General features: G+C 40.9%; 1 protein-coding gene across 3 annotated transcripts in view; it reads left to right on the top strand.

The window, feature by feature from the left end:
* The window catches only part of ADGRA1 (adhesion G protein-coupled receptor A1), a 301,516-nt gene that overhangs the window by 220,848 nt on the left and 54,815 nt on the right, over window positions 1-25,853 (top strand). For all 3 annotated transcript variants that reach the window (XM_088670391.1, XM_035137651.3, XM_035137652.3), the window contains 4 exons: window positions 8,185-8,392; window positions 9,382-9,590; window positions 21,749-21,876; window positions 25,603-25,726. In XM_088670391.1, the coding sequence (XP_088526517.1) occupies window positions 8,185-8,392; window positions 9,382-9,590; window positions 21,749-21,876; window positions 25,603-25,726 (669 nt within the window). The remainder of the gene's footprint in view (window positions 1-8,184; window positions 8,393-9,381; window positions 9,591-21,748; window positions 21,877-25,602; window positions 25,727-25,853) is intronic.

Below are 25,853 nucleotides of genomic sequence, written 5' to 3'. Positions count from 1 at the left end.
AAGAAGAACTTTGCACACGAAAGAAGAAGCATGCACACGAAAGCTCATACCTATGACAAACTTAGTTGGTCTCTAAGGTGCTCCTGGAAGAAATTTTGTTGTTGTTGTTTGCACTACGTCAGACCAACACGGCTACCTACCTGTAACTAGGGGTAGTCTGTAAGATACCTTTTGTGACATTTCCATTGTTATTAATGGATTGTGAAATAATCCAGATCCTGCTGCAAGGCCATGAAGAAATCCAAATGAAAAAATACCTACCCAACTTCACCTCTCTCTTTTTCGATTCTTGAACGATTCGTATAGGACACAACTCAACCCCACACCCTACCCTGTATGCCTGTGATGGCTGATCCCTGCTAGTAGCAAATAATTTGTGTGGCTTCTTGACCATGAACACAACCTGCAGGTTTTCATGCCACAATGATACCTATGTTAAAGGAACATGTGGTACTGTATGAAACTGCAGGTTCTGCCTGTGTATGGAAGCAGCTGCTATCAGCGTAGCAGAATGCAGCCACCGCAAGCAAATCACCTTTTAATAGCCTTGTGTTTTACTTGGTTTTCTGTTTTGGGGAATTCAGCTAGTGTTGAGGGAAGACCAGGGTGGGGGGATAAGTGCAATGTTGTGAGAGAACTAAAAAATGGCTTTGGGTACTGTGGTGTTTTTATTGTAACGATTTCTATGTGATCTTTTATATGTCTATATTGTATGTGTGTATATCTTTTTTAAAAAAGTTAAATGAATGAATGGCTCTGTGTGAGTGACAAACTGTACATATATCAAAACACACGTTTTTTTCCAGTGCATCCCAGCAGCCAGTGAAAAGCAGCCAATGAAAAGTTCACAAGACAAAAACGCATAGCTGTCTTGTGGTTTTGCAGTTTCAAAAGTATGTCTGCTTTTGAAGCATTTGACTATGGAGCATTGGGACTCTCTATACCAGAAAGTTTCTCCAACTTGAGTTATGAAAAACATAAAGGTAATATACCTGGAAAGGGGTAGGACGCTATAAAGAACTGCTGAAGGTTCTGAAAAATCTCTGTCATGGCAGATTTAAGCCTTCAGACAGGAGTAGCTCTAGAAAACACCTAAAGGCAGCCCAGAGTGGCAGGGGAAACCCAGCCAGATGGGCGGGGTATAAATAATAATAATAATGACAACAATCACCTGGTGGTTCCTGCTTGCATAGAGCTTTGCAAAGCACTTTGAAGACCTAACAAACAATTGATTACCAGGACTTGGAAAACAGCTGTGTACAGTGGTCTTGTCTACCTTTCAAACTTGGCCCATGTGGAGAGAAGGCTCCAGCTTGATCCATTTCCCCACCCCTGACATACATGCAGGGGTCCTGCTTCTGACAACCTGCTGTGCTGCCAGAGGCTTGCTGGAAAAACATTTGAAAATGGATAGCACCTTTCCTGCAACCATGACCTAGCTACCTGGATGTGTGGCAATGGCATTAGACCAGGAGGTGGTTGGCACATGCCTAGTAGCCTCGAGGCCCCTTATAGGACCACTTGCTTGGGTGAGAGAGTGGGAATTTCACCTATCTCTTGACGACAGCTCCTGCCTGGTGTCCAAGCACCAGGTATAGGATTCAACATCAACTGTGACAAGGGGTGAGTGGTAACCCAATAATAAAAGAGGATTGCTCGTTCTGTATCTAAACCCCGGGATTGTTTCCTTCCTGGACCCATCAGCTTGTGACTGTGACCAAAGCAATGTACTTCTTAGTGCTCTAACTGTAACACAGTGAAAAGCAGAGTCACCAGGGACACAGTAACCTGGCCTCTGGAGGATCCACCCATGTATAGACAATGAGTGGACCAGAGAGAAGACATTTTTCCAGTCATCTGACAGGCTGGCATTCCCTTCCCTCTTAATAAGCTCTTCCGAACTGGCAGGGATGCTAGCCAGCATTACAGCAAGGCAAAACCAGTCACTACTGGCTGGCTTCTGGCACACCTACACCCCAGCACAGTTACAAAGGGGGCTCCTATGCCAGTAGAAGTAGGGAGCAAGGTTTAGCCAGATTTTTCTCTCAACTTCTCTGGTAAGACCGGATTTTTCATAAAATTGCATGGGTTCCCCTCTGGATCACAGCCAAATTGTGGACTGTAAGAGTGGCAGCAGACAGAGCATCTCAGCCAGGTTCTGCACATAGCTGCCAAGTACCCCATTTTCCCCGGGAAACCCCCATATTTTCTTACCGTTTCCCGCAGGTGTCCCGAATGGCAAAATACCCCGTATTCCCCCTGACTACGGAGCTCCTGCCGGCGGCCATGTTCTTCTGGTGCTGCGCCGGTACCGGAAGTTGCTTCTACGCACTTCTGGACATGCATAGAAGCGACTTCCGATGCCGCTGTGCCCATTTCCAGAATGTCCGCAGCACCAGAAGTCGCTTCTACGCATGTCCGAAAGTGCATAGAAGCAACTTCTAGTGCTGCGGACATTTTGGAAATGGGCACAGCGGCATCAGAAGTTGCTTCTACGCATGTCTGGAAGTGCATAGAAGTGACTTCCGGTGCCGCAGCGCTGCTGATCCCGGATTTTTCAATCTGGAACTTGGCACCTATGGTTCTGCGCAAGAAGGAAGAGCATCGGATGACAAGAGGACAAGTTATGGCCTCAACAGCAGCACATCATCATGTCTCTGTGTGTTTCTTAGACCAGAAAGGATGACTAAACATATTAAAATTAGATAAATCCTCATTCCTAGACAAATTACATAAACCTCTTTGCTCGAAAGAAGGAAGAGGATGAATGAGTTGAAGAAAATGAATGAATGGATTGATTCTATATTATCTTATGGGGAAGGGCTGCTGAGATAAAGAGTGAATGAACTGATAATGCTGTTGATGAAATGACTTGGTGGCATGCAATATGAGCTATGAATGTACCATTAAGAAAGGACGGGAAGGCTTACAGCCAGATATGACCCTCCCTTGAAATCTCTGGGCAGGTACCATCTGAATAACTCTCTAATGCTTCCGAAGATTAGAGATAAATTTCTGCCAAACATCACAGGTTTTCACTCCTCAGCAATATTTCTATGAATTCACCACTTCAACATATTTTAAAATTTATGATCAAAAGTCTGTAGAGCTACAGAGAGAAAGCAAATAAGGCTATACCTTTCTTGCTGATTAGCTGTCTGAAAGCTTATATAAGCTCATCAGTAGGAGCTGTTCAAATATGAAGGCTCCGTTAGCTTATTCTTGGTGTGATTCTCATTTATGTATTAAGATTAATGAAGCATGTACTACACAAGGCCAGAGAATTTGTTTCTTCCATAATCTAGGTATGAAAATGTTTTAACAGCCGTGAAGATCAGCATGTTTCTTTAACAGGGATGTTTCCCGGACAGAGAAAGTTTTAATTAGATTTTGGTCAGTATTCATAAAAGACAGGTTCAAATGCGCTGCTTCCCGCCCCCCCCCCCAGCTAGAAACCTTTCTTAATCATGGTCTGTACTATACTAGAGTTTTCATATTCCATGTGCCCTATGGTCTAGTCTAATTTGAATTTGAATTCAGTATCCATTCTTCCCAACTGGACTACTTGACACTAGTAACTTGACTAATAACTTCAAATGATTTATATTTCTAAAACATGCTAGCGGATCACAACTTCCCACCCTCAGGACCTATGAAAGAGTATATTTTAGTTGCTGGTAATACTGTTACCCTGTGTCTGGTGGTGACAGAAATAACCATTTAAATAGTTTTTCCGACTATTGTTGAAGCATTTAATATACATTTGGCAGATGGGGTTCGTCAACATGGGAAGGTAGCCCATCTAGTAGAAGGAAAATTCTGGTCCTAATCCTCTGCCACCTTGCGGGATATCTTTGGGAGAAGGAAAGGCTAAGGAGTAAACTCTACACAAATCCAGTGGAGTTCCTAAGATGGTTGGACAATGCCTTGTACACCTCCTTCCGGCAACTCCTGCAGCCAAGCTGGTGCTCTGTTTTCCTTTGAACCACACCAGCGAGGCCAAGAGATGGGTCTTATCAGGGTACCCTGAGTCCTCCATACACATCACCCAGGCTTCGTGTCCTGGAGATGTCATTTCAGTGCAGCAAATGCAGCAGTTTGACTTCATCCTGGGAAGCGCACTCCATTGTCTCTTGAGGGGGCAGATGCCAGCAACAACAGGACTCATGCAGATGTAATGGGTTTCCTACCACATGTGTGAACCTTGGTCTCAGACCCTCCCTTCCCCCTCCCCTTATATAGTCACAAGGATGAAGTCAGAATCAATTTTCTTGAAACTTGGGAGACTCTGGTTCCAAAATAAGCCGAGATCTGACACCTCAGTTTGATCCTGGCTCATTCTAACTAATTGCATTTTAAAGAGAGTTTGACAAGTTTAAATCCAATTGTTCTGTTTGTTTAAAATTGGAAGCAAAAACTTCCACTCTCTTCTTCACAGCAGTGCAAGAGGAGGCGGGGGCAGCGAAGAAATACATAACCCTGAAGCTTGTACACATAGCAGGAAACAATGGCTTCTCCTTACAACCAAACCACCCCTTCATTACAACTCAAGCAAGAATTCATAACTGAGTTTGTTAGCCACTATACTATTATTAGCTATGATAAGTTCCATACAAATCAATGGGATCCTTACATGGATTACAATCAAAGTTTTGTTTTTCGCTTTGCGACACTGCATTCCCTAATATATTATTATTATGTATTATATTATAATGAATATTTTTATAGTGTTCTCACATTTTCAAGATTACTAGGAATTCCCCATCTATACATCTGGATGCCTCTCTTTTTTCCTTTTAAACCTATATTTTAAAGAGTTCCTTTGGGTGTGTCTACTGGGCTACTTTACAGAAACTGATATTGAATTGTTAATGTTAGGGGTGCCTGGTTTGGTGTATAGGGTGCTGTTTATAACAAGAGTGGTCTCAGAAAGTCCTACTGGTGACAGAATATGGAATTTTGGATTAAGGTTTTGTCATAACTCAGAGAAAGTCTGCCTAGATCCTTCTGCAGTCAGTGCAATCTTGGGGAGTAAGGCCATTGAATTCAATGTTTTCCCCCTGAATAGGCATGTACAGAATTACAGTATAAATGTGTTACATGAGCATTGCTTTGAATGTAACTGCAATCTAGCAAAAAACAGCTCCTGCTTAATCAATTTGTTAAAAGGAATGCATAGGTAAATATTATGTCTATTTATTTATTTATTTATTTATTCATTTATTTACTTATTTACTTATCTATTTGAGATTTAAGCATATCTGGTGTTTTCAGGATTGGACTAACTGTGCTTTAATAGCTTGCTAGTTGGCCTAAGCATTGAGCGTCATGTATGCAGGATTTTTCTGAATGAATCCCAGACTATATTTTTTTTAAAAAAAGATTGTTGAATGGATATAACCAATAGCCCGACAACTTGAAGTGGGGTACATGCTTGTGATAATGATTCATTCGAGCCATAATTTTCAAAAAATTATGTCTGCTCTGTTAGTTATCCAAGATTTCTTTACAATATCTGAAAGAAAGTCGCAGCAAATGTTAGGGTGCTTTTGATCAATAACACTGCAGTGTGCAATTGATACTAAATACATCCCAAACTGCAAGGTGTCCCAGTGCCAGCAGTGGGAATTTCCTTTTCTAGCCGAGATGTAACAACCTATGTTTACAAGTTTTCTTTTCTCACCTACTGCATGCTTCTTCTTCATGCTTCCTTCAAAATATAAAAAAATTGACTTTTCAACAACATTCTATTAGGGCAGCAAATGTATGTTTAAAGCATCTAGGCAGTTCACTATGCAAAACCTCCAGCAGCAACTGGGGGAGAGAAATGCCAGCTCATAATTTTATAAGCCTAGAGATGGCAGTAGAGACAGAAGATGCTGAAACCAGCACCACGCAATCACGTGGTTGCCAACAGGGTTTTCTCCGCAGAAAATGCTTCATCGACTATTGCTACTTCCGTTTCACCGCATTTTAGAGTGGGGTGGGGAATCAGGGACCAAAGGCCATTTTCCAGACCTCCCTATGTGGTCACACCTCTTTCTGAACCAACCCTGCTCTGCAGCTTTTGAATTCTTCAGCCTGGCTGGAATTGAAAACAGAAAGATGGGTGTGTGGATGTATAGTAATCTCATACTTTTGTGTGGTTAGAATGTAGCCTACTGCAAGAAACGAGTCATACCCACCCACTTTTGCTGCTACCCATGCCCACCACCACTAGCAATGCGGCCCTCAGAAAGTTGTCCATTGGGGAATGCGGCCCTCAGACTGAAAAATTGTTTCTCACCCCTGCTTCAGAGCAGCTGGTTGTCTTCATCCTTATAAAAGCTTCTGTAAAATGCTTGGTGGGATACTTTCAAAATCTCCAAGCAGATTAGCTGCTTGGTGATGAATGCAGCTAAACATTTACCAAACAATAACTTGCTGTTGTGTGCATGTAACCAATGAATAAGTCAGTTGCTGATAAGTCATCTTCTACAGACAATATAGTAAAACCTGATGTCTCCCTGCTTTCTTAGATTGTATTTACAAACTTGAAATGCAATCTGCCCATCAAAACAGTTATATGCATACTATGGAAATTTAGCATCTTGTAAACAACCCATCAACTGTTTCATCCATCAATAATATTTGCAGTAGACACAACAGGGCACTGGAGGAAGCTCTTGAGACATTTTGGCATTTACGAGGCGGGGGGGGAGCCAAATGGAACCTTCCATGATGACAAAAATATAGTAACAGATTTAATAATTGACCGTTTGCTGCCCCTTAATTGTGACCCCCAAACCCACCATATAAGTTGAGCTGTGTCATCCTACCTAATAATAAGGACTGGCCCTAGAGAAGCCTGAACTTACATTTAAAAAATCAAGTCAACTGGCTCCAAAGGAATAGTTGGTGGCGCCAATTCCCTATGAATAATACCCTCCCCCAAATAACACAGACCTTGCCCTGCCACCTCCTCCTCGTGATAGTAATAACTTGTGTGCCCTTTTCAGCATGCAGCCGTCCGTCACATGCCAATTTATCACACCCAGGCAAATACAAATACTCTAGCATTGCCATGTATGATGGTGCAGCTTCTTTTTAGTCCTTGTTTTCAAAGATGCTGCTTCTAAGAAAGTGTGGGGCAATAAATGTTAATGAGATGCCATAGAAACATGTATCTTGCTTCTGGGGAAATGAAAATTACTCAGTCTTCATGCTGCTGTGTTTTTATAAGAGAGAGAGAGAGAGAGAGAGAGAGAGAGAGAGAGAGAGAGAGAGAGAGAGAGAGAGAGAGAGAGAGAGGAACAAAATACAGGAGTTTGTAAATCAGAGGGCAGCCCCTTATTTTGTCTCTCCTCTCCTTTTGTTTTGCACCCCTCCCCCTCCTCATTCATGCCTCTGGGCTTAATGATGACAAGGTCACCAGTTGTAGAGGAGTTAAGTAGAAGCAGAACCAGCTCAGGAATGTAATGGCAAATGTATGTACATTTTGTTTCAGTAACCTAAAAACATGTAAACAGAGTCACAACTCTGTTCCATTCTTGTGGTCTGTACAGCCTCAGTATATTCCCTGCCTGCTCCTTCGAGAACATTAGTGGTGTGTGTGTGTGTGTGTGTGTGTGTGTGTGTGTGTGTGTGTGTAAATATATATTTCCACATTTCCTGCAACAGTGAGATGAGTGATTTTCTTTAGCGATGAAATCATGGTCTCGGTAAGGAATAAGAAACCGACTGCATTGCATACTTCAGTGTTTAGAGTCACCCTCTGATGCAATTCTTTGTATTAATAAAACACATTTCAGTCCCCTTTGATCACCCTTTCAGAGAGATATGTTTTAATGCAAGTTGTCTGATTCTGTTTTAAGTGAAGGAGAAAACCTGGTAGAGGTTGTCTCTTTAAATCAGATCTGCAGTGTTGATGGACCCTCTAGCAGGCATGGTAAGAACCATTCTCACCTCTGCAGCAGGGAGCTTGACCATACAGACTCGCACATTCAATCAAAACGTTTTCTGTTTTAATATGCACTGTACCAATCCTATTCCCATGGTTACAGCTCCTGCTCCTTTGGTTGCTTCTAGTATGTTGGAAAAGAAGAGAGGCAGCGTACATTTCTCGCACGGGAGTTTAAAACATAATGAAAGCAGCCCTGTTGTGATTTGCATTTTAAATTTTCTTTTTCCCCTCTCATTGTACAGGATGCCGTGGCAGTAGCTTCAGCTCATTTGCCACGGTCTGTCCTCTCTTCATCTTCAGCCTTGCAATCTGTTGATAACTCCTCTTGCAAGCTACAGTTTATTGCCTTTCGGAATGGAAAACTCTTCCCGAGCACTGCAAACTCATCTAACCTTTCAGATTATGGGAAGCACAGGACCGTTGGCACGCCAGTTGTCTTCATTAAAATAGGTAAGTGTTATGTGCTGCTTCTTTAATCTGAGAGCTAGGCTATACGTTACAGTATATAGAAGAATGGTGCAGTGAAGTACGCAGGTCTGCTGATGGGAGAATTGCCTGTGCTTTAACGCAAGTATGTGGGTTTATTCCTACCTGCCAGGCTTTATTCAAATAAACTTGCACATCAACGAAGCCCTGTAGCTGTAAACACACAATTCTCCTTTCTTAGAACTATTATTTATGTAGCTTATTGAAGTTTATAAGTAAAGTAAAGATGGCATGAAGGGTGGGAGGGAGGGATGTTGCTTTTTAATCTTGACCATGACTATTGAAATGCAAATCCTGGAGATTAACAATTTAAGATTAATATTCTGTGGGACGGTGGGGAGAGGGGGTGGGAGAGGGGCAGAGAGAGAGAGAGAGTCCTGTTGTTTACATAGTCATAGTCATCACTGTAGCTTTTGATAGTATAAATCTAAAACAGGTGATTTTAAAGGTGAAAATAATAAGTTAAATATTTTCTTTAGATGAAATATTCAACCCATGCAGTTTTAACCTCTTATTTGATCCTGAACTATGTTTCCATTTCTTTTCACATTTTAAGAGGTTTTAATTTCAGCTTTGTACTTAAAAAAAAAAGATGCCTTAGCTGTTAACTATAGCAAAAAAAGGAGTGCCCCCCCATTTTTTCATTGAAGCAATGGTCCAACGTCATTTTAATTCATGGTATTTCTGTAGTAAATCTAGTTTTACAAACGATTACCATATAATTTGAAAACCAATGGACTTAAATGGCAGTTATAGGTAATATTAACTATTCAAAACTTTTTATAGATGACCAGAACCTCTTTTATGGGGATCAATCAGGAGGGGGATTTTTGCTATTGTTTTTTCTGGTGTGTGTGTGTGTGTGTTCAAAATCTTAAGAACCTCTGTCTGGAGCATGTAGCAATAAAGCATTTTCCACTTCATTGCTCTAATTCAGTTTGTTCCTTTTGCAGATGGGTGCAGTATCGGAAACCTCACCAGTCCTCTTACTATAGCATTGAAGCACTTGACACAGGGTATAAACCCCATTGCAGTCTTTTGGGATTTTGACCTTCTCAATGGACATGGAGGCTGGTGGGGAGAAGGGTGCTACCTAATTAGCTCTACAGGCAACATCACTACCCTTCATAGTACTCACTTTGGTAACTTTGCAGTGCTAATGGTGAGTATATTACTTCGCAAATGTGTGTGCCTATGTCTGTCTGTCTGTCTTCTTGCCGTCTGTACTTGGTGGTAGCTGGTTAATTATTTTTGCATTCAGTTGAATGTGAGATTGTTTTTGAAGAAAGTAAGTTAACTATGAGTGAAAAGAGCAAAGCCATATTTCCTAATTATAGGCCTTGCCGCAAATGACTTTTAATGGAATACTGAAAAAAAATCAAAGTTTCATCAAGACGCTATTGGCGGTGGGAGAGTAAACAAATAAATGGCCTGGCTGCAATATATATATATATATATATATATATATATATATATATATATATATATATATCCTAGGCCAAAGGAGATGACTACCCTTGTTCATGTCCAGCACTATGTTGATCATACTAATTAGTTGCTGGCATGCTGCAATATTGAATCACTTAATAAATGGGAAAGAATAGATTGCCTGCTTCTCTAAACAGGGATGCTGTAGCCCTGGCCGACTCCTCTTGAAATTCACGTCTTTGTGCTGCTGATGACAGCATTCTTTTTACTAAATAGCTGTTTGTAAAGAAAAAAAATATTTCTGTGCAGTGCTAGCACACAAGGCTGCTGAGGGTTGTCCTCGGCCACACTTGAGTTCACAAATGCAGTTATTTAAGAATTATGTTAACCCGAAAGTTACCATGACTGATACAAAAGGCACACTAAATAAAATATCGTATCAGACAAAGAAATAAACATGAAACAGTGGCAGGTGCAGCTGGAGAAAGCCACGTTAGGGAATATTTCCTACAGCGTTCAGGAGGGTTGTTCAGACCCACTTGACATTTTATAAGAGGCAGCCCTCGTGTCTGCACACCATGCTATTGAATCTTGCCTTAATTTTGGTGCGCACTTGCATAGAGAAGGTGCTGCCTGTGAACGTTACTGCAAGGTTTATAGTTGAGTAAATAATGCACTGTGTGTGTGCAATGTGTAAAGGGCAGCAAACACAGACGACAGGAATTGGGAGGACGTGTGTAGAGAATACCAATCTGCTGCTGTCAGATGAAGCACAGATGTCAACCAATCATAGCTCAAGGCTGTGACAAGGAGTCCTTAAATTCAAATGTTATTGTCTATTTTATTAAACGGAATGCCTTCAATGTTATGTGATCCGTTTCTTTTCAGCCACTGTAGAATACTTCAGAATCCATCTGAAGATCAAATGCTGTCAATTGACATAGCACTTTTTTTTTGCAAATAAAGTTATATTCAAACACTTAGCTGTTCATTTGAGAATTCTGCTCTGGTTCCCAAGATTCTTTCCCCCCAAAGCACCTGTTGTTGCTGCAGGTACCACACCCATTTGGGCGTACCTAGAACTGAGTCAATTCTAAGTGGTGCACTTAAAAACTTTGAATGGGAGGAACTCTGGTTTTTCTGGTCTTCTTTACAAATACCATGGATATATTTTTAGATGACTTCATACATTTTAACTCTAAATTCATGTAATCTGATGTGTGCAGTATTATGCATTCTGTTGCCTTTAGTGGGTCTTAACATGACGACTGAGATTGGTTACAAGGTTGAAATTCCATTATATACCATGTTTTTACGTAAAAACTCTTAGTATGCCAAAAACAGCATATAATTTTGTTCACCCAAGTCCTGCTCTTGAAGTATGTGTATGTAGAAGCAATGTATGTAGAAGCAATATGCCTCCTCCATACCTCTGAAAACAAGCCAGTTTTCATCGTCATATTGAGAATGATTTCTTGGAGCTTCTAAAATTATCAGTGAAAACCTCTAACAACCATCATGTCATTTGAAACCATTCCTCTACAATAGGACATCTTGGGTTATGAAAGTTAGAGATTTGACATGAATATGGGTGAAGAATACCTAGATACTCAATGAAGGGTGTCTGTTACAAGTGGCATCTCTTATTGTGATAATTGATGGCTTTTCTTTAGCCTAAGTCACAGTTACATGTTCTCTAATACCAGCAAGAAAGTAATATAGACATGTCAAATAAATATAAACTCCTGTTGTGGGCGGACTATTGGAATTGATCTAGATAGATCTTGGTTTTAATACTATTCATTGCATGGCCTTCAGCCTGTCTCTCTCTTTTGGCCTAATCTACCTCACAGTGTTGTTGAATAGTTTAGGTTGTTTCCAGACAGGAGTGCACTTTGCAAACAGGTCATTGAGATATCAGAAACGGGTCTTTGGCAACAGATGTTGGGGATTGTAATTTTTTTTTTTTTAACTTACTGGATTTTCCCTGGAAAAAGTAAATCTGGATTAATGGCGGGCGTGGGGGAAATTCAGGTTGGCCTTTTGATGCCAGTGATGTCATGTGGATGTTGCAAAATCCTGCATGCATGAGAAGCACCTATCCATCAGTTAACACCCACCTGGAAGCACCCTTAAGTGAGATAATTCTGCAAATACATCGTATGTGAGTGTGTTGAAGAAATAATCCACCAGGAAAGCTACCTAGTGCAAACTCCATTGAAATCATGTGAGCACTGCCTGTGGTTTGTTGTTCCCTGGGATATATACATTAATTCTGGTATTCCTTAAAAGAAAAAGAAAAACCATTGTGGAGTTCTAAATTACATGGAAACATTTTTTTTATATATATATAAAAACACCTTAATGGAGTATTATTGTGTAGAGGCTTAGCTGCAGTAAGACCAAGTGCGTTAGTAAGGCAATAGTGATTGTGAATGTTGTTTGCATAGCTGCAAGGATAATGTAAATCCTGCTGTGTAGCAGCATAAAGCATAGGCCTAAATTAGCCCATCTCTTTGTTAAACTGTGAGAACAACGACACTATGGTCAGATTAATTATTACAGTTTGGTTTTCTGTTAGAGTTGTTTGTTGTGAAGCAAATATCCAGGTGTCTCTATAGGCTGGCCCCTTCTCGGTTCAAGCAAGTGGAAAGGTTTTGATGTTGCTCAATTGTTTAAAGTGTTGGTGCAGCTAAGATAGAAAGGAATATATAAGCTTTATATATCCATTATTTTTTTATGTTTCAATAAATATTTCCCAATACAGTATGTTCATGCTTTTTATTAACAGTTGTATCTAATGGTTTGCATACTTTCTGGAAAATGTAACTTTAAATCTAAAAAAAATAATGGTCTCAGGTGGAAGAGGGTGGAAAGATTACAGAAATATTGTCAAGTGTGATGGGGTCAAGCCAGAAACTCGGTAGATCCAGCATTAGTTCGCAGTACAACTTGGCTGCTGGTTAAGGGAGGAAACTGAAGGCAATTCCATCCAAGAGATTTGTATCACAGCCCATAATCCTCCTAGTCTGGGAAATTAGGTGGCACCAGAGGATCATTCTGCTGCCACTGACTGTTATAAAGCTATCTGACATCTGCTGACTTCTGACAGTTAGAGATGTTTCTGACTGTGGTAGGGTTCTTGGTCCTTACTCTACGCCGGCAGACACTACAGGCCCCTGCCTCAAATTGCTTGTCTCATCTGCCCTTGGGCCTGAGTACCCGACACACATTTCAAGAGGAAGAAGTGCTTGGCAGCGATGGATTTGGCACAGTGAATCACATGTGATTGTAGGAAATTGTTCCCTGTTGGTAGGCTGCCAGGGTCCTTGTGGCAGATGTTAAGAGCATTGCAGAATAAGAGGTGATTGTCTTTAGGAGTGGAACCAACTGGAAAGGCAATGATAAGAATTAAATCCTATTAATTGTGCTCCCTAAGCTGCTTAGGAGCAACAGGATCGTATAATATTTAACATAATTCCCAGATCTATCTTAAATACCCCTATACACACACACACACACACACACACACACACACACACACTCACAGCCTATTCTTCATCGTGTTGTATAGGAACATTATCTAATAATCAAGATTTTATATACTAAGTTTAGAATAATAAAAATAAGCATTAGATTTCTGCCCAGAAATATATGTTTAGCATTACAGCCATACAAAAACCCTCTTCATTCATTTTGCTAGGCCTCATTCACATGCCTCGGAAGCATGGGTCCAAATGGTTTTCTGCTTGACTCACACTTTCTAAGTCTGGGTTTGAGCAGACTCCTTTCCAAGGGAAAACACGTTCTTTAGTGATAGATCAGAAGAAATGGGAAAACTTGAATTGTCATTGGCTCTGATTGGGCTCTAAAGAGCGGGTTTTCCCCAGAGAAAAGAAGTGGGAGAAGAGGAAGTGTGGCTAAGCCCTTAGTTTGTGCAATTGTGCACTGGCAAGCCATTCTCCCCTCTAGTGCACCCCTTTCTCATCCCCAAAGGGAACCTCCATAAACACAGGAGGTTCCTTACTCCAGAACTTCATAGGACTGTTCACGGACGACTGTAAAGAATGGGAAGTGATGCACAGGAGGGAGCAGGGCTTTCCATTATGAGTGCTTCCACCTGTCCTGGTGTGATGACAATCACGCAAGGAAACAGAAAAGCCGAATACATGCACTAAAGAGTTTTGGAGGCAAGTTACAAAGTGGGATTACAAATATAAACACTTTTCAGATATGCAGGTATGTATTAATTACTATTCTAGGGAGGGCATAAAATAAATTGAAGAAAAAAAATGAATATGTGAGACAATGAGAAGATACAGGGAGTAGTAGTAAAATAAGAATAATGGGACAAGTTAGTATTTCTCTTCCCATTCCAGCACTATGTCTGCTTAAAAAATAAATTCCTGACACACCTTAATTTTGATGACAGCTTGGGGGCCAGAAAAAAAATGCCTGGAGAGTCACATCAGGCCCTCAAACAGGGAGTTAGCCACCTCTGATCTGTTCACTCGATATAGTAACAATTAAATGAGCCTATGTACTGGGTATGCCAAATATCAGGTTCTTTTGCCTTCTAAAAAGTTTATATATATATATAAGTGTAACTGTTTGACCTGCATTGCTAACATTCTTCTAGTTGTTATGAGGCTTAAAAAATGTAAGCACCACAAATGACCTTAGAATACTCACTGGTTTTTGCAATTACCGGTAAATCTTGATTCTATCTGAAAGTGTGCCTTTAAACTTCTCTAAGATTCCCGCTCCTGTCCCAGAATCTGAAATGGTTCTCTGTACAGTATAGAAGTGCAGGTGAGCTGCACCCCCTATGCTTCTGTGTCCATATAAGTCAAGTCACAGGCATCGAATTCCAATTCATTAGGTAATGTTATGGATCCCTTGTGCCAGATTACATTAACTCCATACAAAAAAATCATTACTATGTAGATTAGGAGCTATAGGCTTGTAAATCTTGTGTCTAGATAGATCAAGTATGCTTCTAGAGATTGATCTACTCTCTTTTTTAGACAAAGTTGACCTCACTGGGGTGATTATGGCGATACCTTAAAAAGGACTAAGCATGCATTTCCAGCTTAGTGAAAGAAGTGAAGTTTCTATAGAAAAGTCTTATCTGTGGTTGAAACTGAATGTTTGACATTTCTTTAGACTGAATCTGCCCACTGTTACATGAGAAGCCTGATTTTAGATACCCATTGTTTAAAACGGTGATCAACCATTTGTCTTTTTGACATTTCTCCTTTAGAATCATGGCAGTCTATTCTGGATTTGAAGCCTTGAAAATCCAGAACTTGTAATTCGACATAAAATGTTGGCAAAACTTTCTCTCTGCTAGTAAAACAAAATTGCTGCCTTATTTCACAGAAACTTTTCAGCCATTGTTTTGAAATTGCTGCCATGATTTATTGCTTTAGGCTGTGGCGGTAGCCTACAAACCAGCTGACTTTAGCATGCTTCCAGAAATTTAATTAAGAGTACAGTCCTGTGCATGTCTCCTCAGTGAGTCCCTCTGAGGAAAGTATGTAAAGGATGTATGTAAGACTCTTTTTTAAAGTACCTTTCCAGCAAGTGGTTCAGAGGTTTCAGTCCTTATTACAGTTTTTCCCATCCCCAACTTCTATTTCTTTTGTGATGATGGACCACCATTCCACCCACTGTAGGATATAGAAAAAGCATTCCTTGCTGAGCTAGGTGTGTCAGCCTTGAGCTCTCTTGTGATAGGAACAGACTGCATCCATAACTACTTGGAAAGATTCATTAAACTACAGAGGAGTCAGCACCGAGCATGTTACCCCAATACCTCATCCCAGGCCTCCTCAGTCCATCCCATTTTATGGAGTTTGATAGATGGAAAATGTTTTTGGGATGATCTATGTTTATTCACTGAATGTTGCCCCCCTTCCAGTGGGGGACAGAGAGCCCATGGGATTTCCCCTAGTAAATAAGTATACTAAAAATGGAAAGATTTTTCTGTAATGACCGAGGATGATATCTGATGTGGCTGTGCTGGCAAAAGGTAGAGCACAAGTCTTTTGCCAGTTTCCCCTAACACTTAAGTTTCCCTTCTCCTAGAGATCTGGTCCTAGGGGCTGTGGGGGCCCTCTGGAAAAGTGTGGGGTATGGCCTGCAGCAAGTAGGGGCAGTCAGTGGAAATTGCTGCTTTCACCACCGTTGGACCCAACCTGAAATCTATTGGACTGCTTTATGTTTTAATAGATGTTTACCATGCTCAAATGTTATTTCCATCCGTAATTATATGATTTTATCAAGTAGTAACAGAAAAGTCCTTTAAAGCAAGATGCGTTGCTTTAATAGTATTGTCTTTAACGTCTGTCCCTTTTCAGTTGCTTCAACACATAGTACAATCCTTAAGAAAATTTTACCCCATCAAAGAGTTGAACAAGTGTGTATTCCAGAGGAATAGCCATATTAGGGTGTTGTAGCAAAAAAAAAACAACACAAAAAAAACCTGAGCACTGCCACACATGAAAACTGACTAATTTATGGTTGCATGGATTTTTATGGGCTAGCCTCTTACCTCGTCAGACACAGGATCTGACCTCAGTTGCAAATGTCCATAGTGATTTATTCCTCTCCACCTCTCCCCACGCTGTCGCTACATTTCTAGACTCAAGTACCATATTCCCATTACTCAGATGTTTGCTTCTAGGTACCCTTCAAGCTGTCTTCTCCTCCATGACATAAAGATTTATATACAATTTCTCTGTATTATAGATTTTTCTGTTTGAGACAACTTTCCCCCATGGAAGAGAAATAAAAGGCCTCTATTATTTGAAGCTATTTAATAACTACTGGAATAGAATAATTCCCATGGGAAGGATGATGCAACTACTGTTTTCTGCTTCTTTACCTATGTAGGCTTTATGCTCGACTTCCTTCTGCATCTTCAGCCATGCTTATATATTTATTTTTCAGTGTCCCCTCTTCTAAAAATTCAGATATCTGTTGCCGGTTACCAATATTCATGTCCTCTATATTCTCCTCTAGGACATAAAATCAGAAAACTGCCTTGTTCAGATGTGATGTACAATTACACTACTTTGCATACTGTGTGGAAAAAAACTATCTTTATCTTTCGCTTGCTTTTTCTCTCGGGGGATCACTCAGGGGAGGCTGACAGATCAATAAGATTTAATTATCATTAAAGGCAGACAAGATTAATTTATCATGTATCTGTAATGAAATCAGTTTTCTGTGTACAGAACAGAATAAAGGGTATTTTACAATGCCGTTAATACATAGTATTTTAGCTTAAAGTTTCATCGCTTGACAGGTTTACTGTGTCAGATCAGAAGTGAGCTAAAGATGAAATTATGACTAGTTTTAAATGAAAATGGCCTTTAAAGGCTGGATTGTTCATGACTCTTCTGTAGGCAAAATGGCTCTACTGAACAAGACATATGGTATTAGCTTTCATAGAGGCACTTGAGCGTAATATGATGAGATGAATCCTGTGATTACATACATACACAGAGATAAAGGCTCTTGTATGTGTTGAATTGGGCTATCTAAATGAAACACTTATAAGCAACTCAATATTGTTACTTTGTATGTATTTTTCCACTCATATATTTAATGCTGCCATTGTAGCATTAGAAGTTCCAGTTGTATTATCCCCCGCCCCAAAAGAAAATTGTGTTGTTGGTGTTTTGTTGTATAGCAACATAAAAGGAAGTACTTACCTTGTTACTTCCTAGAATCATGCCATTGGCGCTATACAGTTAGATAAATTTCCGAAGTGAAAATGGCCTGTAAACAGAATTCTAACCAGACTCCATAGCCCATAACAGTGATTACATTAGTGAGAGCTGGAAGCCACTGCTGTTGCTGTTTTTCTTGCCAAGCAATCAACAGTGGCAGGCAGAAGCACTCCTGTTGAACATTAAGGCGACAGTTCTGCACTGAGCTGCACATGCTTATGTTTCTGGAGGTATAAATAGGTGCAGAATCACAGCATAAATATTCAACAATCCCAAGTGTCATCACAATCAAATGCACTGCTTACAATTAAACTTATGCATAATGCCATCCAAGGGTTTACAGATACAGTACCTTGGCTACAGCTAATTCAGAAGTTCTTTACATTAGGCATAACATAACCCTTTCTCTGTGTGGCCTTAGAAATCAAGGCTTAATGCACAAAGGCCAAGGCAGATTGGCCTTGGCATGCGCCAGCCACATACATGTACACATGCAAGCAAGCAAGCAAGCAAGCAGAAGGCCTTCTTGCACAGTGTTTACTGCAGAATTTCCATTTCTTATTACAAGAAATACCAAAAGCACAAGCAAGCTCTCACCTTACGCTGAGGAAATGGCTAAGCAATTTCTAAAGCAACAAACACACAGCCCAAAATTCAAGAACAGAACAGGTCAATTTATAGGCATGGGAAATACTGTGTTAAATAGATAACAGGGGCTGTTAGTGTGGCACTTATGGACATAAGTTCCCCCAGACACCTTTATTGCCACCCATGGGAGCTGAAAGCTTGAGAACTCCTGTTCTATCCCATCCATAGCTGCCAAGTTCTCTTTTTTCAGGGAAATTCCCTTATGCTGAATTGGCTTCCTCGCGAGAAAAGGGAAAACTTGGCAGCTATGATCCCATCTAGGATTCATTCCTCAACCTCAGACCTGTTTGTGTCCTGTTTCATTTAAAATAATACAGGAAAATCTATCCTCATAGAAATAAGTATGTTATAATATAAATAGTGAGCTTTCCTTTCATTTGAAAGCTCACAAAATGAGCAAAAGGTATTTCTTATGTCATCTGCAGACAGCAGAACAGCTGGAAATATCTACAAAAAGGCTGTACAGTAGCAAAGAGCAAACGAGGCCTTACTTATATGCCTCCTGGGTCTTCATAAAGCAGCCTATGTCAGTACCCACTATGCAAGTGAGAGCTAAACAATTTGACAGAAGCAAAACAAGCAGGTAAGAAGCAGCTGATTTGGGTTGTCATGAGGAGGTACATTAGAACATTTCAGTAGTAGCAGAAATTGTCTCATGGAAAAAGTGCAATGAATATGGAAGAACCCCATACAGATATTTCCCAGACATGGATATCAACCATGTCTCCATGTCTCCTTGGATTCTTCCTTTGGGACTAGAGCAGTTGTATGTCCTACCTTACAGAGGACCATAGTCTAGTTTGAAGAGCCATCTGCTGACATTCCTTGATTTAAAGGTGTTCTCTAATTGAGAGGTGTCCAGTCCAAGTTTGATTTAAGGATGAGAAACCATAGGAAGGTAGAGCAGGAGCTTTGAAGTCGCCCATCAGCAGTTAGCAGCCCCTGATTAGCAGGCTGAACAGGATTGGTATCTTCCTAGGGTGAGATATATTGCATTTCTATTTAAATTATAATAATGGTTTCTAAAATTGTGCCTGTGTGTTCTTATGAGTTTGGAGTGTTGGGCTGTATGCCGAGATCCTTCTAATCCCTGGATTCAGCAAGTGTTAAAATATAGGACACCTAAGGAGGTGATCGCCTGGGTAATGCGCCATTAAGGGAAACAAAGGAAAGAGGCTCAATGTGAGATAACATATTGGTGGGAGCCAGTGGGGCCCATCCCTCAACTTGCTGCAGTTAGAAAGACAAAGCCAGAGTTGAGATCAGAGAGTTGGCAATGATGTGAGCTGCAGGGAAAAGCAGCAAGCTGGAGAGAGAGTGAGAGAGACGATTGATTTCTGCTTGAATCCAAGGCTGTGGCTATGGGAGAAACAAGACCCTTTTGGGTGTTACTTCTGTGAACCTTTCCATCACAGGCTCAGGTTGTATATATGTGTAAAAAACCCACATATCATAAAGACACCACAGTCTCCACTGTGCCTCATTCCAAAGGAGACACAAACCATGTGTAAGCACCTGGACCCCCTGGAATCTTGCACTGGGCAGAGGTTGGGGTGACATGCAACAGTATATAAATTATTGGATGCAAATTTAGTGCAAACTGGTCTCTTCTTTCAGCCTCTTTTTCTGGCAGTGCATAACTGGCTGCTATGTGTGGCGTTCAGGTCTAGGGGTGGATTACTGGACCGCTTCACTCTTGGTCTTTAGAAAAATGCCAAGATGTTTCTAATGAGAAGGAACATTTGCTGGGCTGGGTAAAGGGAGTGGCAGGCTGATGTTGATTTGTAGCTGACTTTGTTACAGTTTCAGCGCTTTCAGTTTTTATGTTTGATTGATGGGTATTTGAAATGATTGCTTTAAATCTGTTGAAAGTGCAGTATCATTGTCTAGTTTATGATTGTACAGTATATGGAACTTTCTGTTTGTAAGTGGAAACCTTGGTTTGGAGAGGAGGGAACACTGCTGGAATTCTGCTGAATTTCTTTACTTTCGGCTGAGATAAAAATTTAAAATTTATATTTTGATTGTTCAGGCACTGGCTGGAATTGGAGTTCTAGCAATCACAGAGTGGGTGTACTATTCATACTAAGAATAGAAATGATCATAATGCTACCCTTAGTACCCACTTGTCCTACAGATTCTGGAGGTCAAAGGTGGTGAAATTCTCAGACTCTCTGAATTAGAATCCATAAGCCCCTGGCACTGCCTTCATAATGAGCTTCATTTATTTAGGTCTTCTGCTTTATGATCTTGGATAAATAAAATAGGTCTATCTGCATCACTTTCTCCATTGCAAGATACCAGTTTGCTAATTCATTGAACTAGTCAAGTGGGTTGGCTTACTTTATTGGCAAAAAATTGAATCTAAGTCATATTTACATCATACATTTAAAGCATGTTTGCACCAGTCATGGCTTTCCTCCAAATAATCCCAGAAACTGCAATTTGTTAAGGGTTCAGAGAGTTGCTGGGGAACCCATCAAAGAGCTAAAATCCCAGCACCCTTACAGTTCCTGGGATTCCTCAGGTTAAGTCATGTCTGAAGAGTGCTACTGTATAAATGTATGGTATGGATGCTACCCCACAAACTGGGGGAAAGATGTGACTCAATTTTGATGCTGAGTTCTGTCAAAGACTGGCAAGCATTTATTGGGTGGAAGAATGTCATATTTGCATATGAAGGAAGCAGTAAATGGTATACAGGAATGTGGGCTTATTTTCACAAAGGTTCAAGGAGCTAATGAGAGGCCAAAGTCAGTTGAAAGACAGGACAAGGACCCCGGTGAAATTGCAGACTCTGACTAATTGCTTTCTCAGGCAGGTATAACTGATTATGTAAATAAGAACAGGGTTGTTATCTATAGTATGTAAAGCTAGCCGACTTCTTTCCATGTATACAGTACCTATAATTAGACTAAACCACGGATTTATATATTTTTGTTTTTGATATATATATATATATATATATATATATATATATATATATATATATATATATCAATCACCTATCTTTTCGGGTATCTACCCATGCAAGGCAATTAGCAGCATCAAGAATCACAAACATATAACATATGCCCGTATGTCAGAATTCCAAGTTATGAAAATGACATTAAAAGATAGAAGCATATGTTAGAAACATCTATTACACAGCATCATAAAGTTACCCACATGGGGAGTGGAAATTTTTGGAAAGTCTTTAAGGCTCTCCTAAAGTTCAACAAAGAAGGGTCCAAACAGATTCCTGGGAATAGTCTTCCAAGATGAAAGGCGCCCTGAAAAGACTCAGTTCCAAGTACTTACTGGTGAACCAGAGAGCAGAGTCTCAGATGCTGATCTTAAATTCAGGCATGTTCCTATAGATCAAGGTTTCTGACTGACGACAACAACCATTAATAAATTTAAAAAAATCCCTTTGAAGAAGTCCAGTATAGTGCAGCACTGGGTTGCAATCTTTTTCATGTATACTTTTAGAAGATTAATCTGTTTTGTTTTGCTTTCTTGGCAGGATCTGAAGACAGTGTTGACCCTCCCCCAGTACCCCGGGGAGTTCCTGCACCCTGTGGTCTATGCATGTACTGCAGTTATGCTGTTGTGCCTGTTTGCTTCAATTATCACCTATATTGTGCATCACAGGTAAGAAGGAACATGACAGTTCATTTGAGCCAGCCTCTGTTTCCATTCCATTTTCTGCAGTAAAAAAAAGTGCTCAGAACTCACATTTTCCCCGCCCCATCCAATTTTCTGATGTTTGGACCTCCAGTGGGAATTCTGGCATGCATGATTTGGTAAATTTTATCATCTCAGGTACGCTGCATCCCTCACTTAGACTCAGAAAAGGGGGGGGGGAAGCTATCTGTGAGCTGCCATCTTCTGGGGCCAAAAGCAAGCCGAGGACTTGACCAGGTTGTTATGCCCCCAACTTAGCCACCTTTACCTGTGTCCTTGCTGTAGATGCCGTCCAGCTTTCCACCGCTTGATGGGTTGCTTGCGAGGGGTGGGACATCCCTCTCTCATGACATTTGATGGGGAAATCTCAGCCACCCAGCAACAGAGCTTGGATATACTTACACTACTTTTAATTTACTTAGAATATCCAGGATTCATTTTCCAGGCTGGCAGGATAGATGGGGTTATGTATTCATCTATTTTGAATCATTTGTATCTTGCTTGTGTGGTTTCAAGAAAGCATGTAAAATGGAGATGGAAGAGCTTCCCCTGGTTCACATTACATTGGCTCAGCAATGAGCTATTTCATCCTCACTATCAGAAATAATTTTGCTTGTTTCCCAAGCAATCTGGCATTTTAGAAATCATTGCACTCCTCCCTCTGCTCCAGCCCTTCTTGATTCCCAAAGCACTTAATTCGCCATGCCTCCCTTTCTCTTAAAAAGACTTGGTGGCTGGCAGGAGCAGCAGCAGTGACACACAAGGAGAGGGGCAAGATGCTCAGGCACCAGGACAAGTGAAGGGAGATGCAGTTCTCTCATACATCACCAGGCGTTTTATCCTGGTGCACTGCTACACAGCATTCATTGGGACTTAGAGGGAGTAGGGGATAGAGGGACAAAGGCAGGCACCCTTCTCACTACCTGCCACTGCTGCACCTGCCAGTTGCAGCTAATAAAGTTTTAAGCAGGGGAAGGGGAGATGCAGGAGGCTGGTGGAGAGGCACCCTCCCCTATCAAAATTCAATAAGGATCATCAGTGCATCTACTCCAAAGTGGCTAATGGCAGTGATTGGTTGGATCATAGCATCTACCACCACTATTGCCTTTCCCTGAAGGGAATTATTGCATGCACATTACAGTAGTGTTACATTTCTGTGAGATGTTCCTGTAATACGTTAACAAGCTCCAACAGAAGTGCTTCACTCTGGGCCACATGCAGAGACACTACGTAGTGGTGTCACCCCAAATAAATCCTTTAGTAGCAGTCCTAATCATTAAAGGAGAGCACTATGGTCTCCTTTAGTGTCAGTTTGCAATAACAGCGTTGAGCGTACCGACTTCTGTTCCATAGCGTGTATCGTGGATGCACATCTTTTCCACCCTTGCGCATACAGTATGCCTTGGTAAGCTTCACAGGCAATGCTTTCCCAAATGTGTCCCTCCATAGCATACAGAATGAGAAAAAGGCCATATAGCCCCCACAAGTGTGATGGGATAGCAGTGGGCTTCTGCTGACTTCTTTAAATGTACCTGTTTTTTGCTGTAACTTGTGTAGCGGCCCATGCATTCTTTAAATTTTGTTGAGTTGCTACCTTATCTGTTGCCACCTAAGCTACTTGACAACACCTTGTCATCACACTCGAGTGCAGGGATGGGGAGTCTGTGGTCCTGCAGATGTCAGTTACAACTCACAGCAGTCCCAAGCAAACTTGGTCAGTGGTCAGGGATGGTGGAAGTTGTGGTTCAGCAACATCTGGATGGCCCATTCCTACGCTAGTGGGGATCAATAAATATTATCTGCAATAGGACTATCCAGACAAGAGCAGCCTTGATTCAATGGTAGGGACACCAGATACTGGAAATCCCCACCTGGATGTTACCTTGGAATGAAAGCATTTAAATTTTCCCATTGGCGTGAATAATTTAGTTTTCTTCCAATGCCCATGAAGACACTTTTATGGTGAGGTCCCTTGTGTGTCTTATGGTATAGTGGACTCCAGGGATTCTCTCAATATACAGGCTACGCACACACACACACACCCCACTCATCATCATGATAGGCATTATGCTACTTGTGTATGGGTGTCATTTTATGTGATTTGCTGTAAGTAATTGGCATAGAAATACTGTTTTATTGTACTCTATAAACATAAATCAGCAATAACTGATGTATTGCTTGCTTGGTTTTGTCTATGCTTGATTAATAGGGTGTTTCATACTCCTCTAGCATACGGTAGTGTGCAATATGCACTGAAAATCTCAATCAATATGTCTGTTTATCAAGCTACTTCCTCCATTGTCTATGCTCTAGAACAGGCATCCCCAAACTGCGGCCCTCCGGATGTTTTGGCCTACAACTCCCATGATCCCTAGTTAATAGGACCAGTGGTTGGGGAAGATGGGAATTGTAATCCAAAACATCTGGAGGGCCGAAGTTTGGGGATGCCTGCTCTAGAATAAGGCCTTTGTGGTATGCAACCTTTGTGGTATGCAAGCAGAGTAGTAGGTCTCCTTCCTGTGCTGTCAGGGCCTCTCAGTAGCCTGTGAAGAACGAGTTATGCTGCTTCTCCCTTAAGAACATTAGAAGAACTCTGAGAGATCAATCCAAATCATCTAGTCTAGCATCCTCTTGTCATAATGCCCAACCAGGTCCCTATGTGGAGCCCACAATCAAGAAGTAGTACGCTAGTGTCATGGCTAGTTGCCCTCGGTAGCCTTATTCTTCATTAATTCATCTAACCCCCCTTTTAAAACCATCAGAGTTGAATTCCCTAATTCAACCATGTGCTGTGTGAAAAAGCACTTCCTTTTGTCTGTCCTGAACTTTCCAACATTCTGCTTCATTGGGTCATTCCAGATTCTAGGGTTTTGTGAGAAGGAATTGCATGCCACTGGAGTAGACATGAGTACTTAGCTTGAGAGCCCGTTTGTTTCCTATAGCACATGGCTTAGCTCAGAGAATGCCGTAGAGATACATTGCCTGTTCCAGTTCTGAAGCTGAACGGCCACTAGAGCCAGCTTTGGTAACAGATTGCTTGAGAACCCCACTGCCCAGAGCTCATTGGAGGGAAAGTGGGGCAGAAAGGCAACAGCCAAATAAATGTTGACTTTGTTGTTAATTAAGCCTAATGCAAAAACCACAATCCTTGTTCTGTAGGTAGTACATCTTTCTGAAAGCTTCTTTGCATAACAACCTCATTCAGAGTTGCTTTGGGCTCTGTTTTGTTTACACATTCAAAGGGCTAATTGAACGCTAAAATAAGAAAACAAAGAGACAGAGAGAGCCAGCTCCCCTGCCCCTGTAGCCCCTGGTTAAACAAACGATTTCACTTGCATCTGAGTCATTGCAGGATAACTGAATCATGGAGTTAGGTAATAGAATAGCTGTTAACATGTGTTGAAAGGGCAGTGGTGTTAAGAATTCAGTGAAATAACACAGAGAAAGTGACCCAAGGAAGTGGTTGAGGCTCAAACACTGCAATTCCGTAATGCTTCCTCCATGAAAGCAAGGCTTGATGGTACAAAATAACGATTCTGGCTCAACAGTTTCTGAAACAACCCCAAGCTCCTCTGGTCACCTGAAGCACTCCTGGGTTTTGGAATTCAGGGCTGTACGTTCAATGTGTTGTTATGATTTATGTGGTGCTTTTCACAACAGTGATATGACTTTGTTTTTGTTAACTTCAAACAGCACAATTCGAATCAGCAGGAAAGGCTGGCACATGCTTCTCAACTTCTGTTTCCATTCTGCTCTCACTTTTGCTGTTTTTGCTGGTGGAATAAATCGTGTAAAATACCCAATTATCTGTCAAGCGGTGAGTGCATGCATTATAATTAGCATTCATTTTATAATGGAACAAAAACTGAATTGCACATATTGATGACCTTAAGTGTTCCTTCATGTGTATGTATGGATGCATTGATCTTCAACTGCTGTTTGTT

This window comes from Zootoca vivipara, chromosome 5, assembly GCF_965207765.1.
Source record: "Zootoca vivipara chromosome 5, rZooViv2.hap1.1, whole genome shotgun sequence".
Taxonomy (NCBI): domain Eukaryota; kingdom Metazoa; phylum Chordata; class Lepidosauria; order Squamata; family Lacertidae; genus Zootoca; species Zootoca vivipara.
The sequence above is the reverse complement of the archived record's forward strand: the minus strand, read 5'-3'. Positions and strand labels throughout refer to the sequence as shown.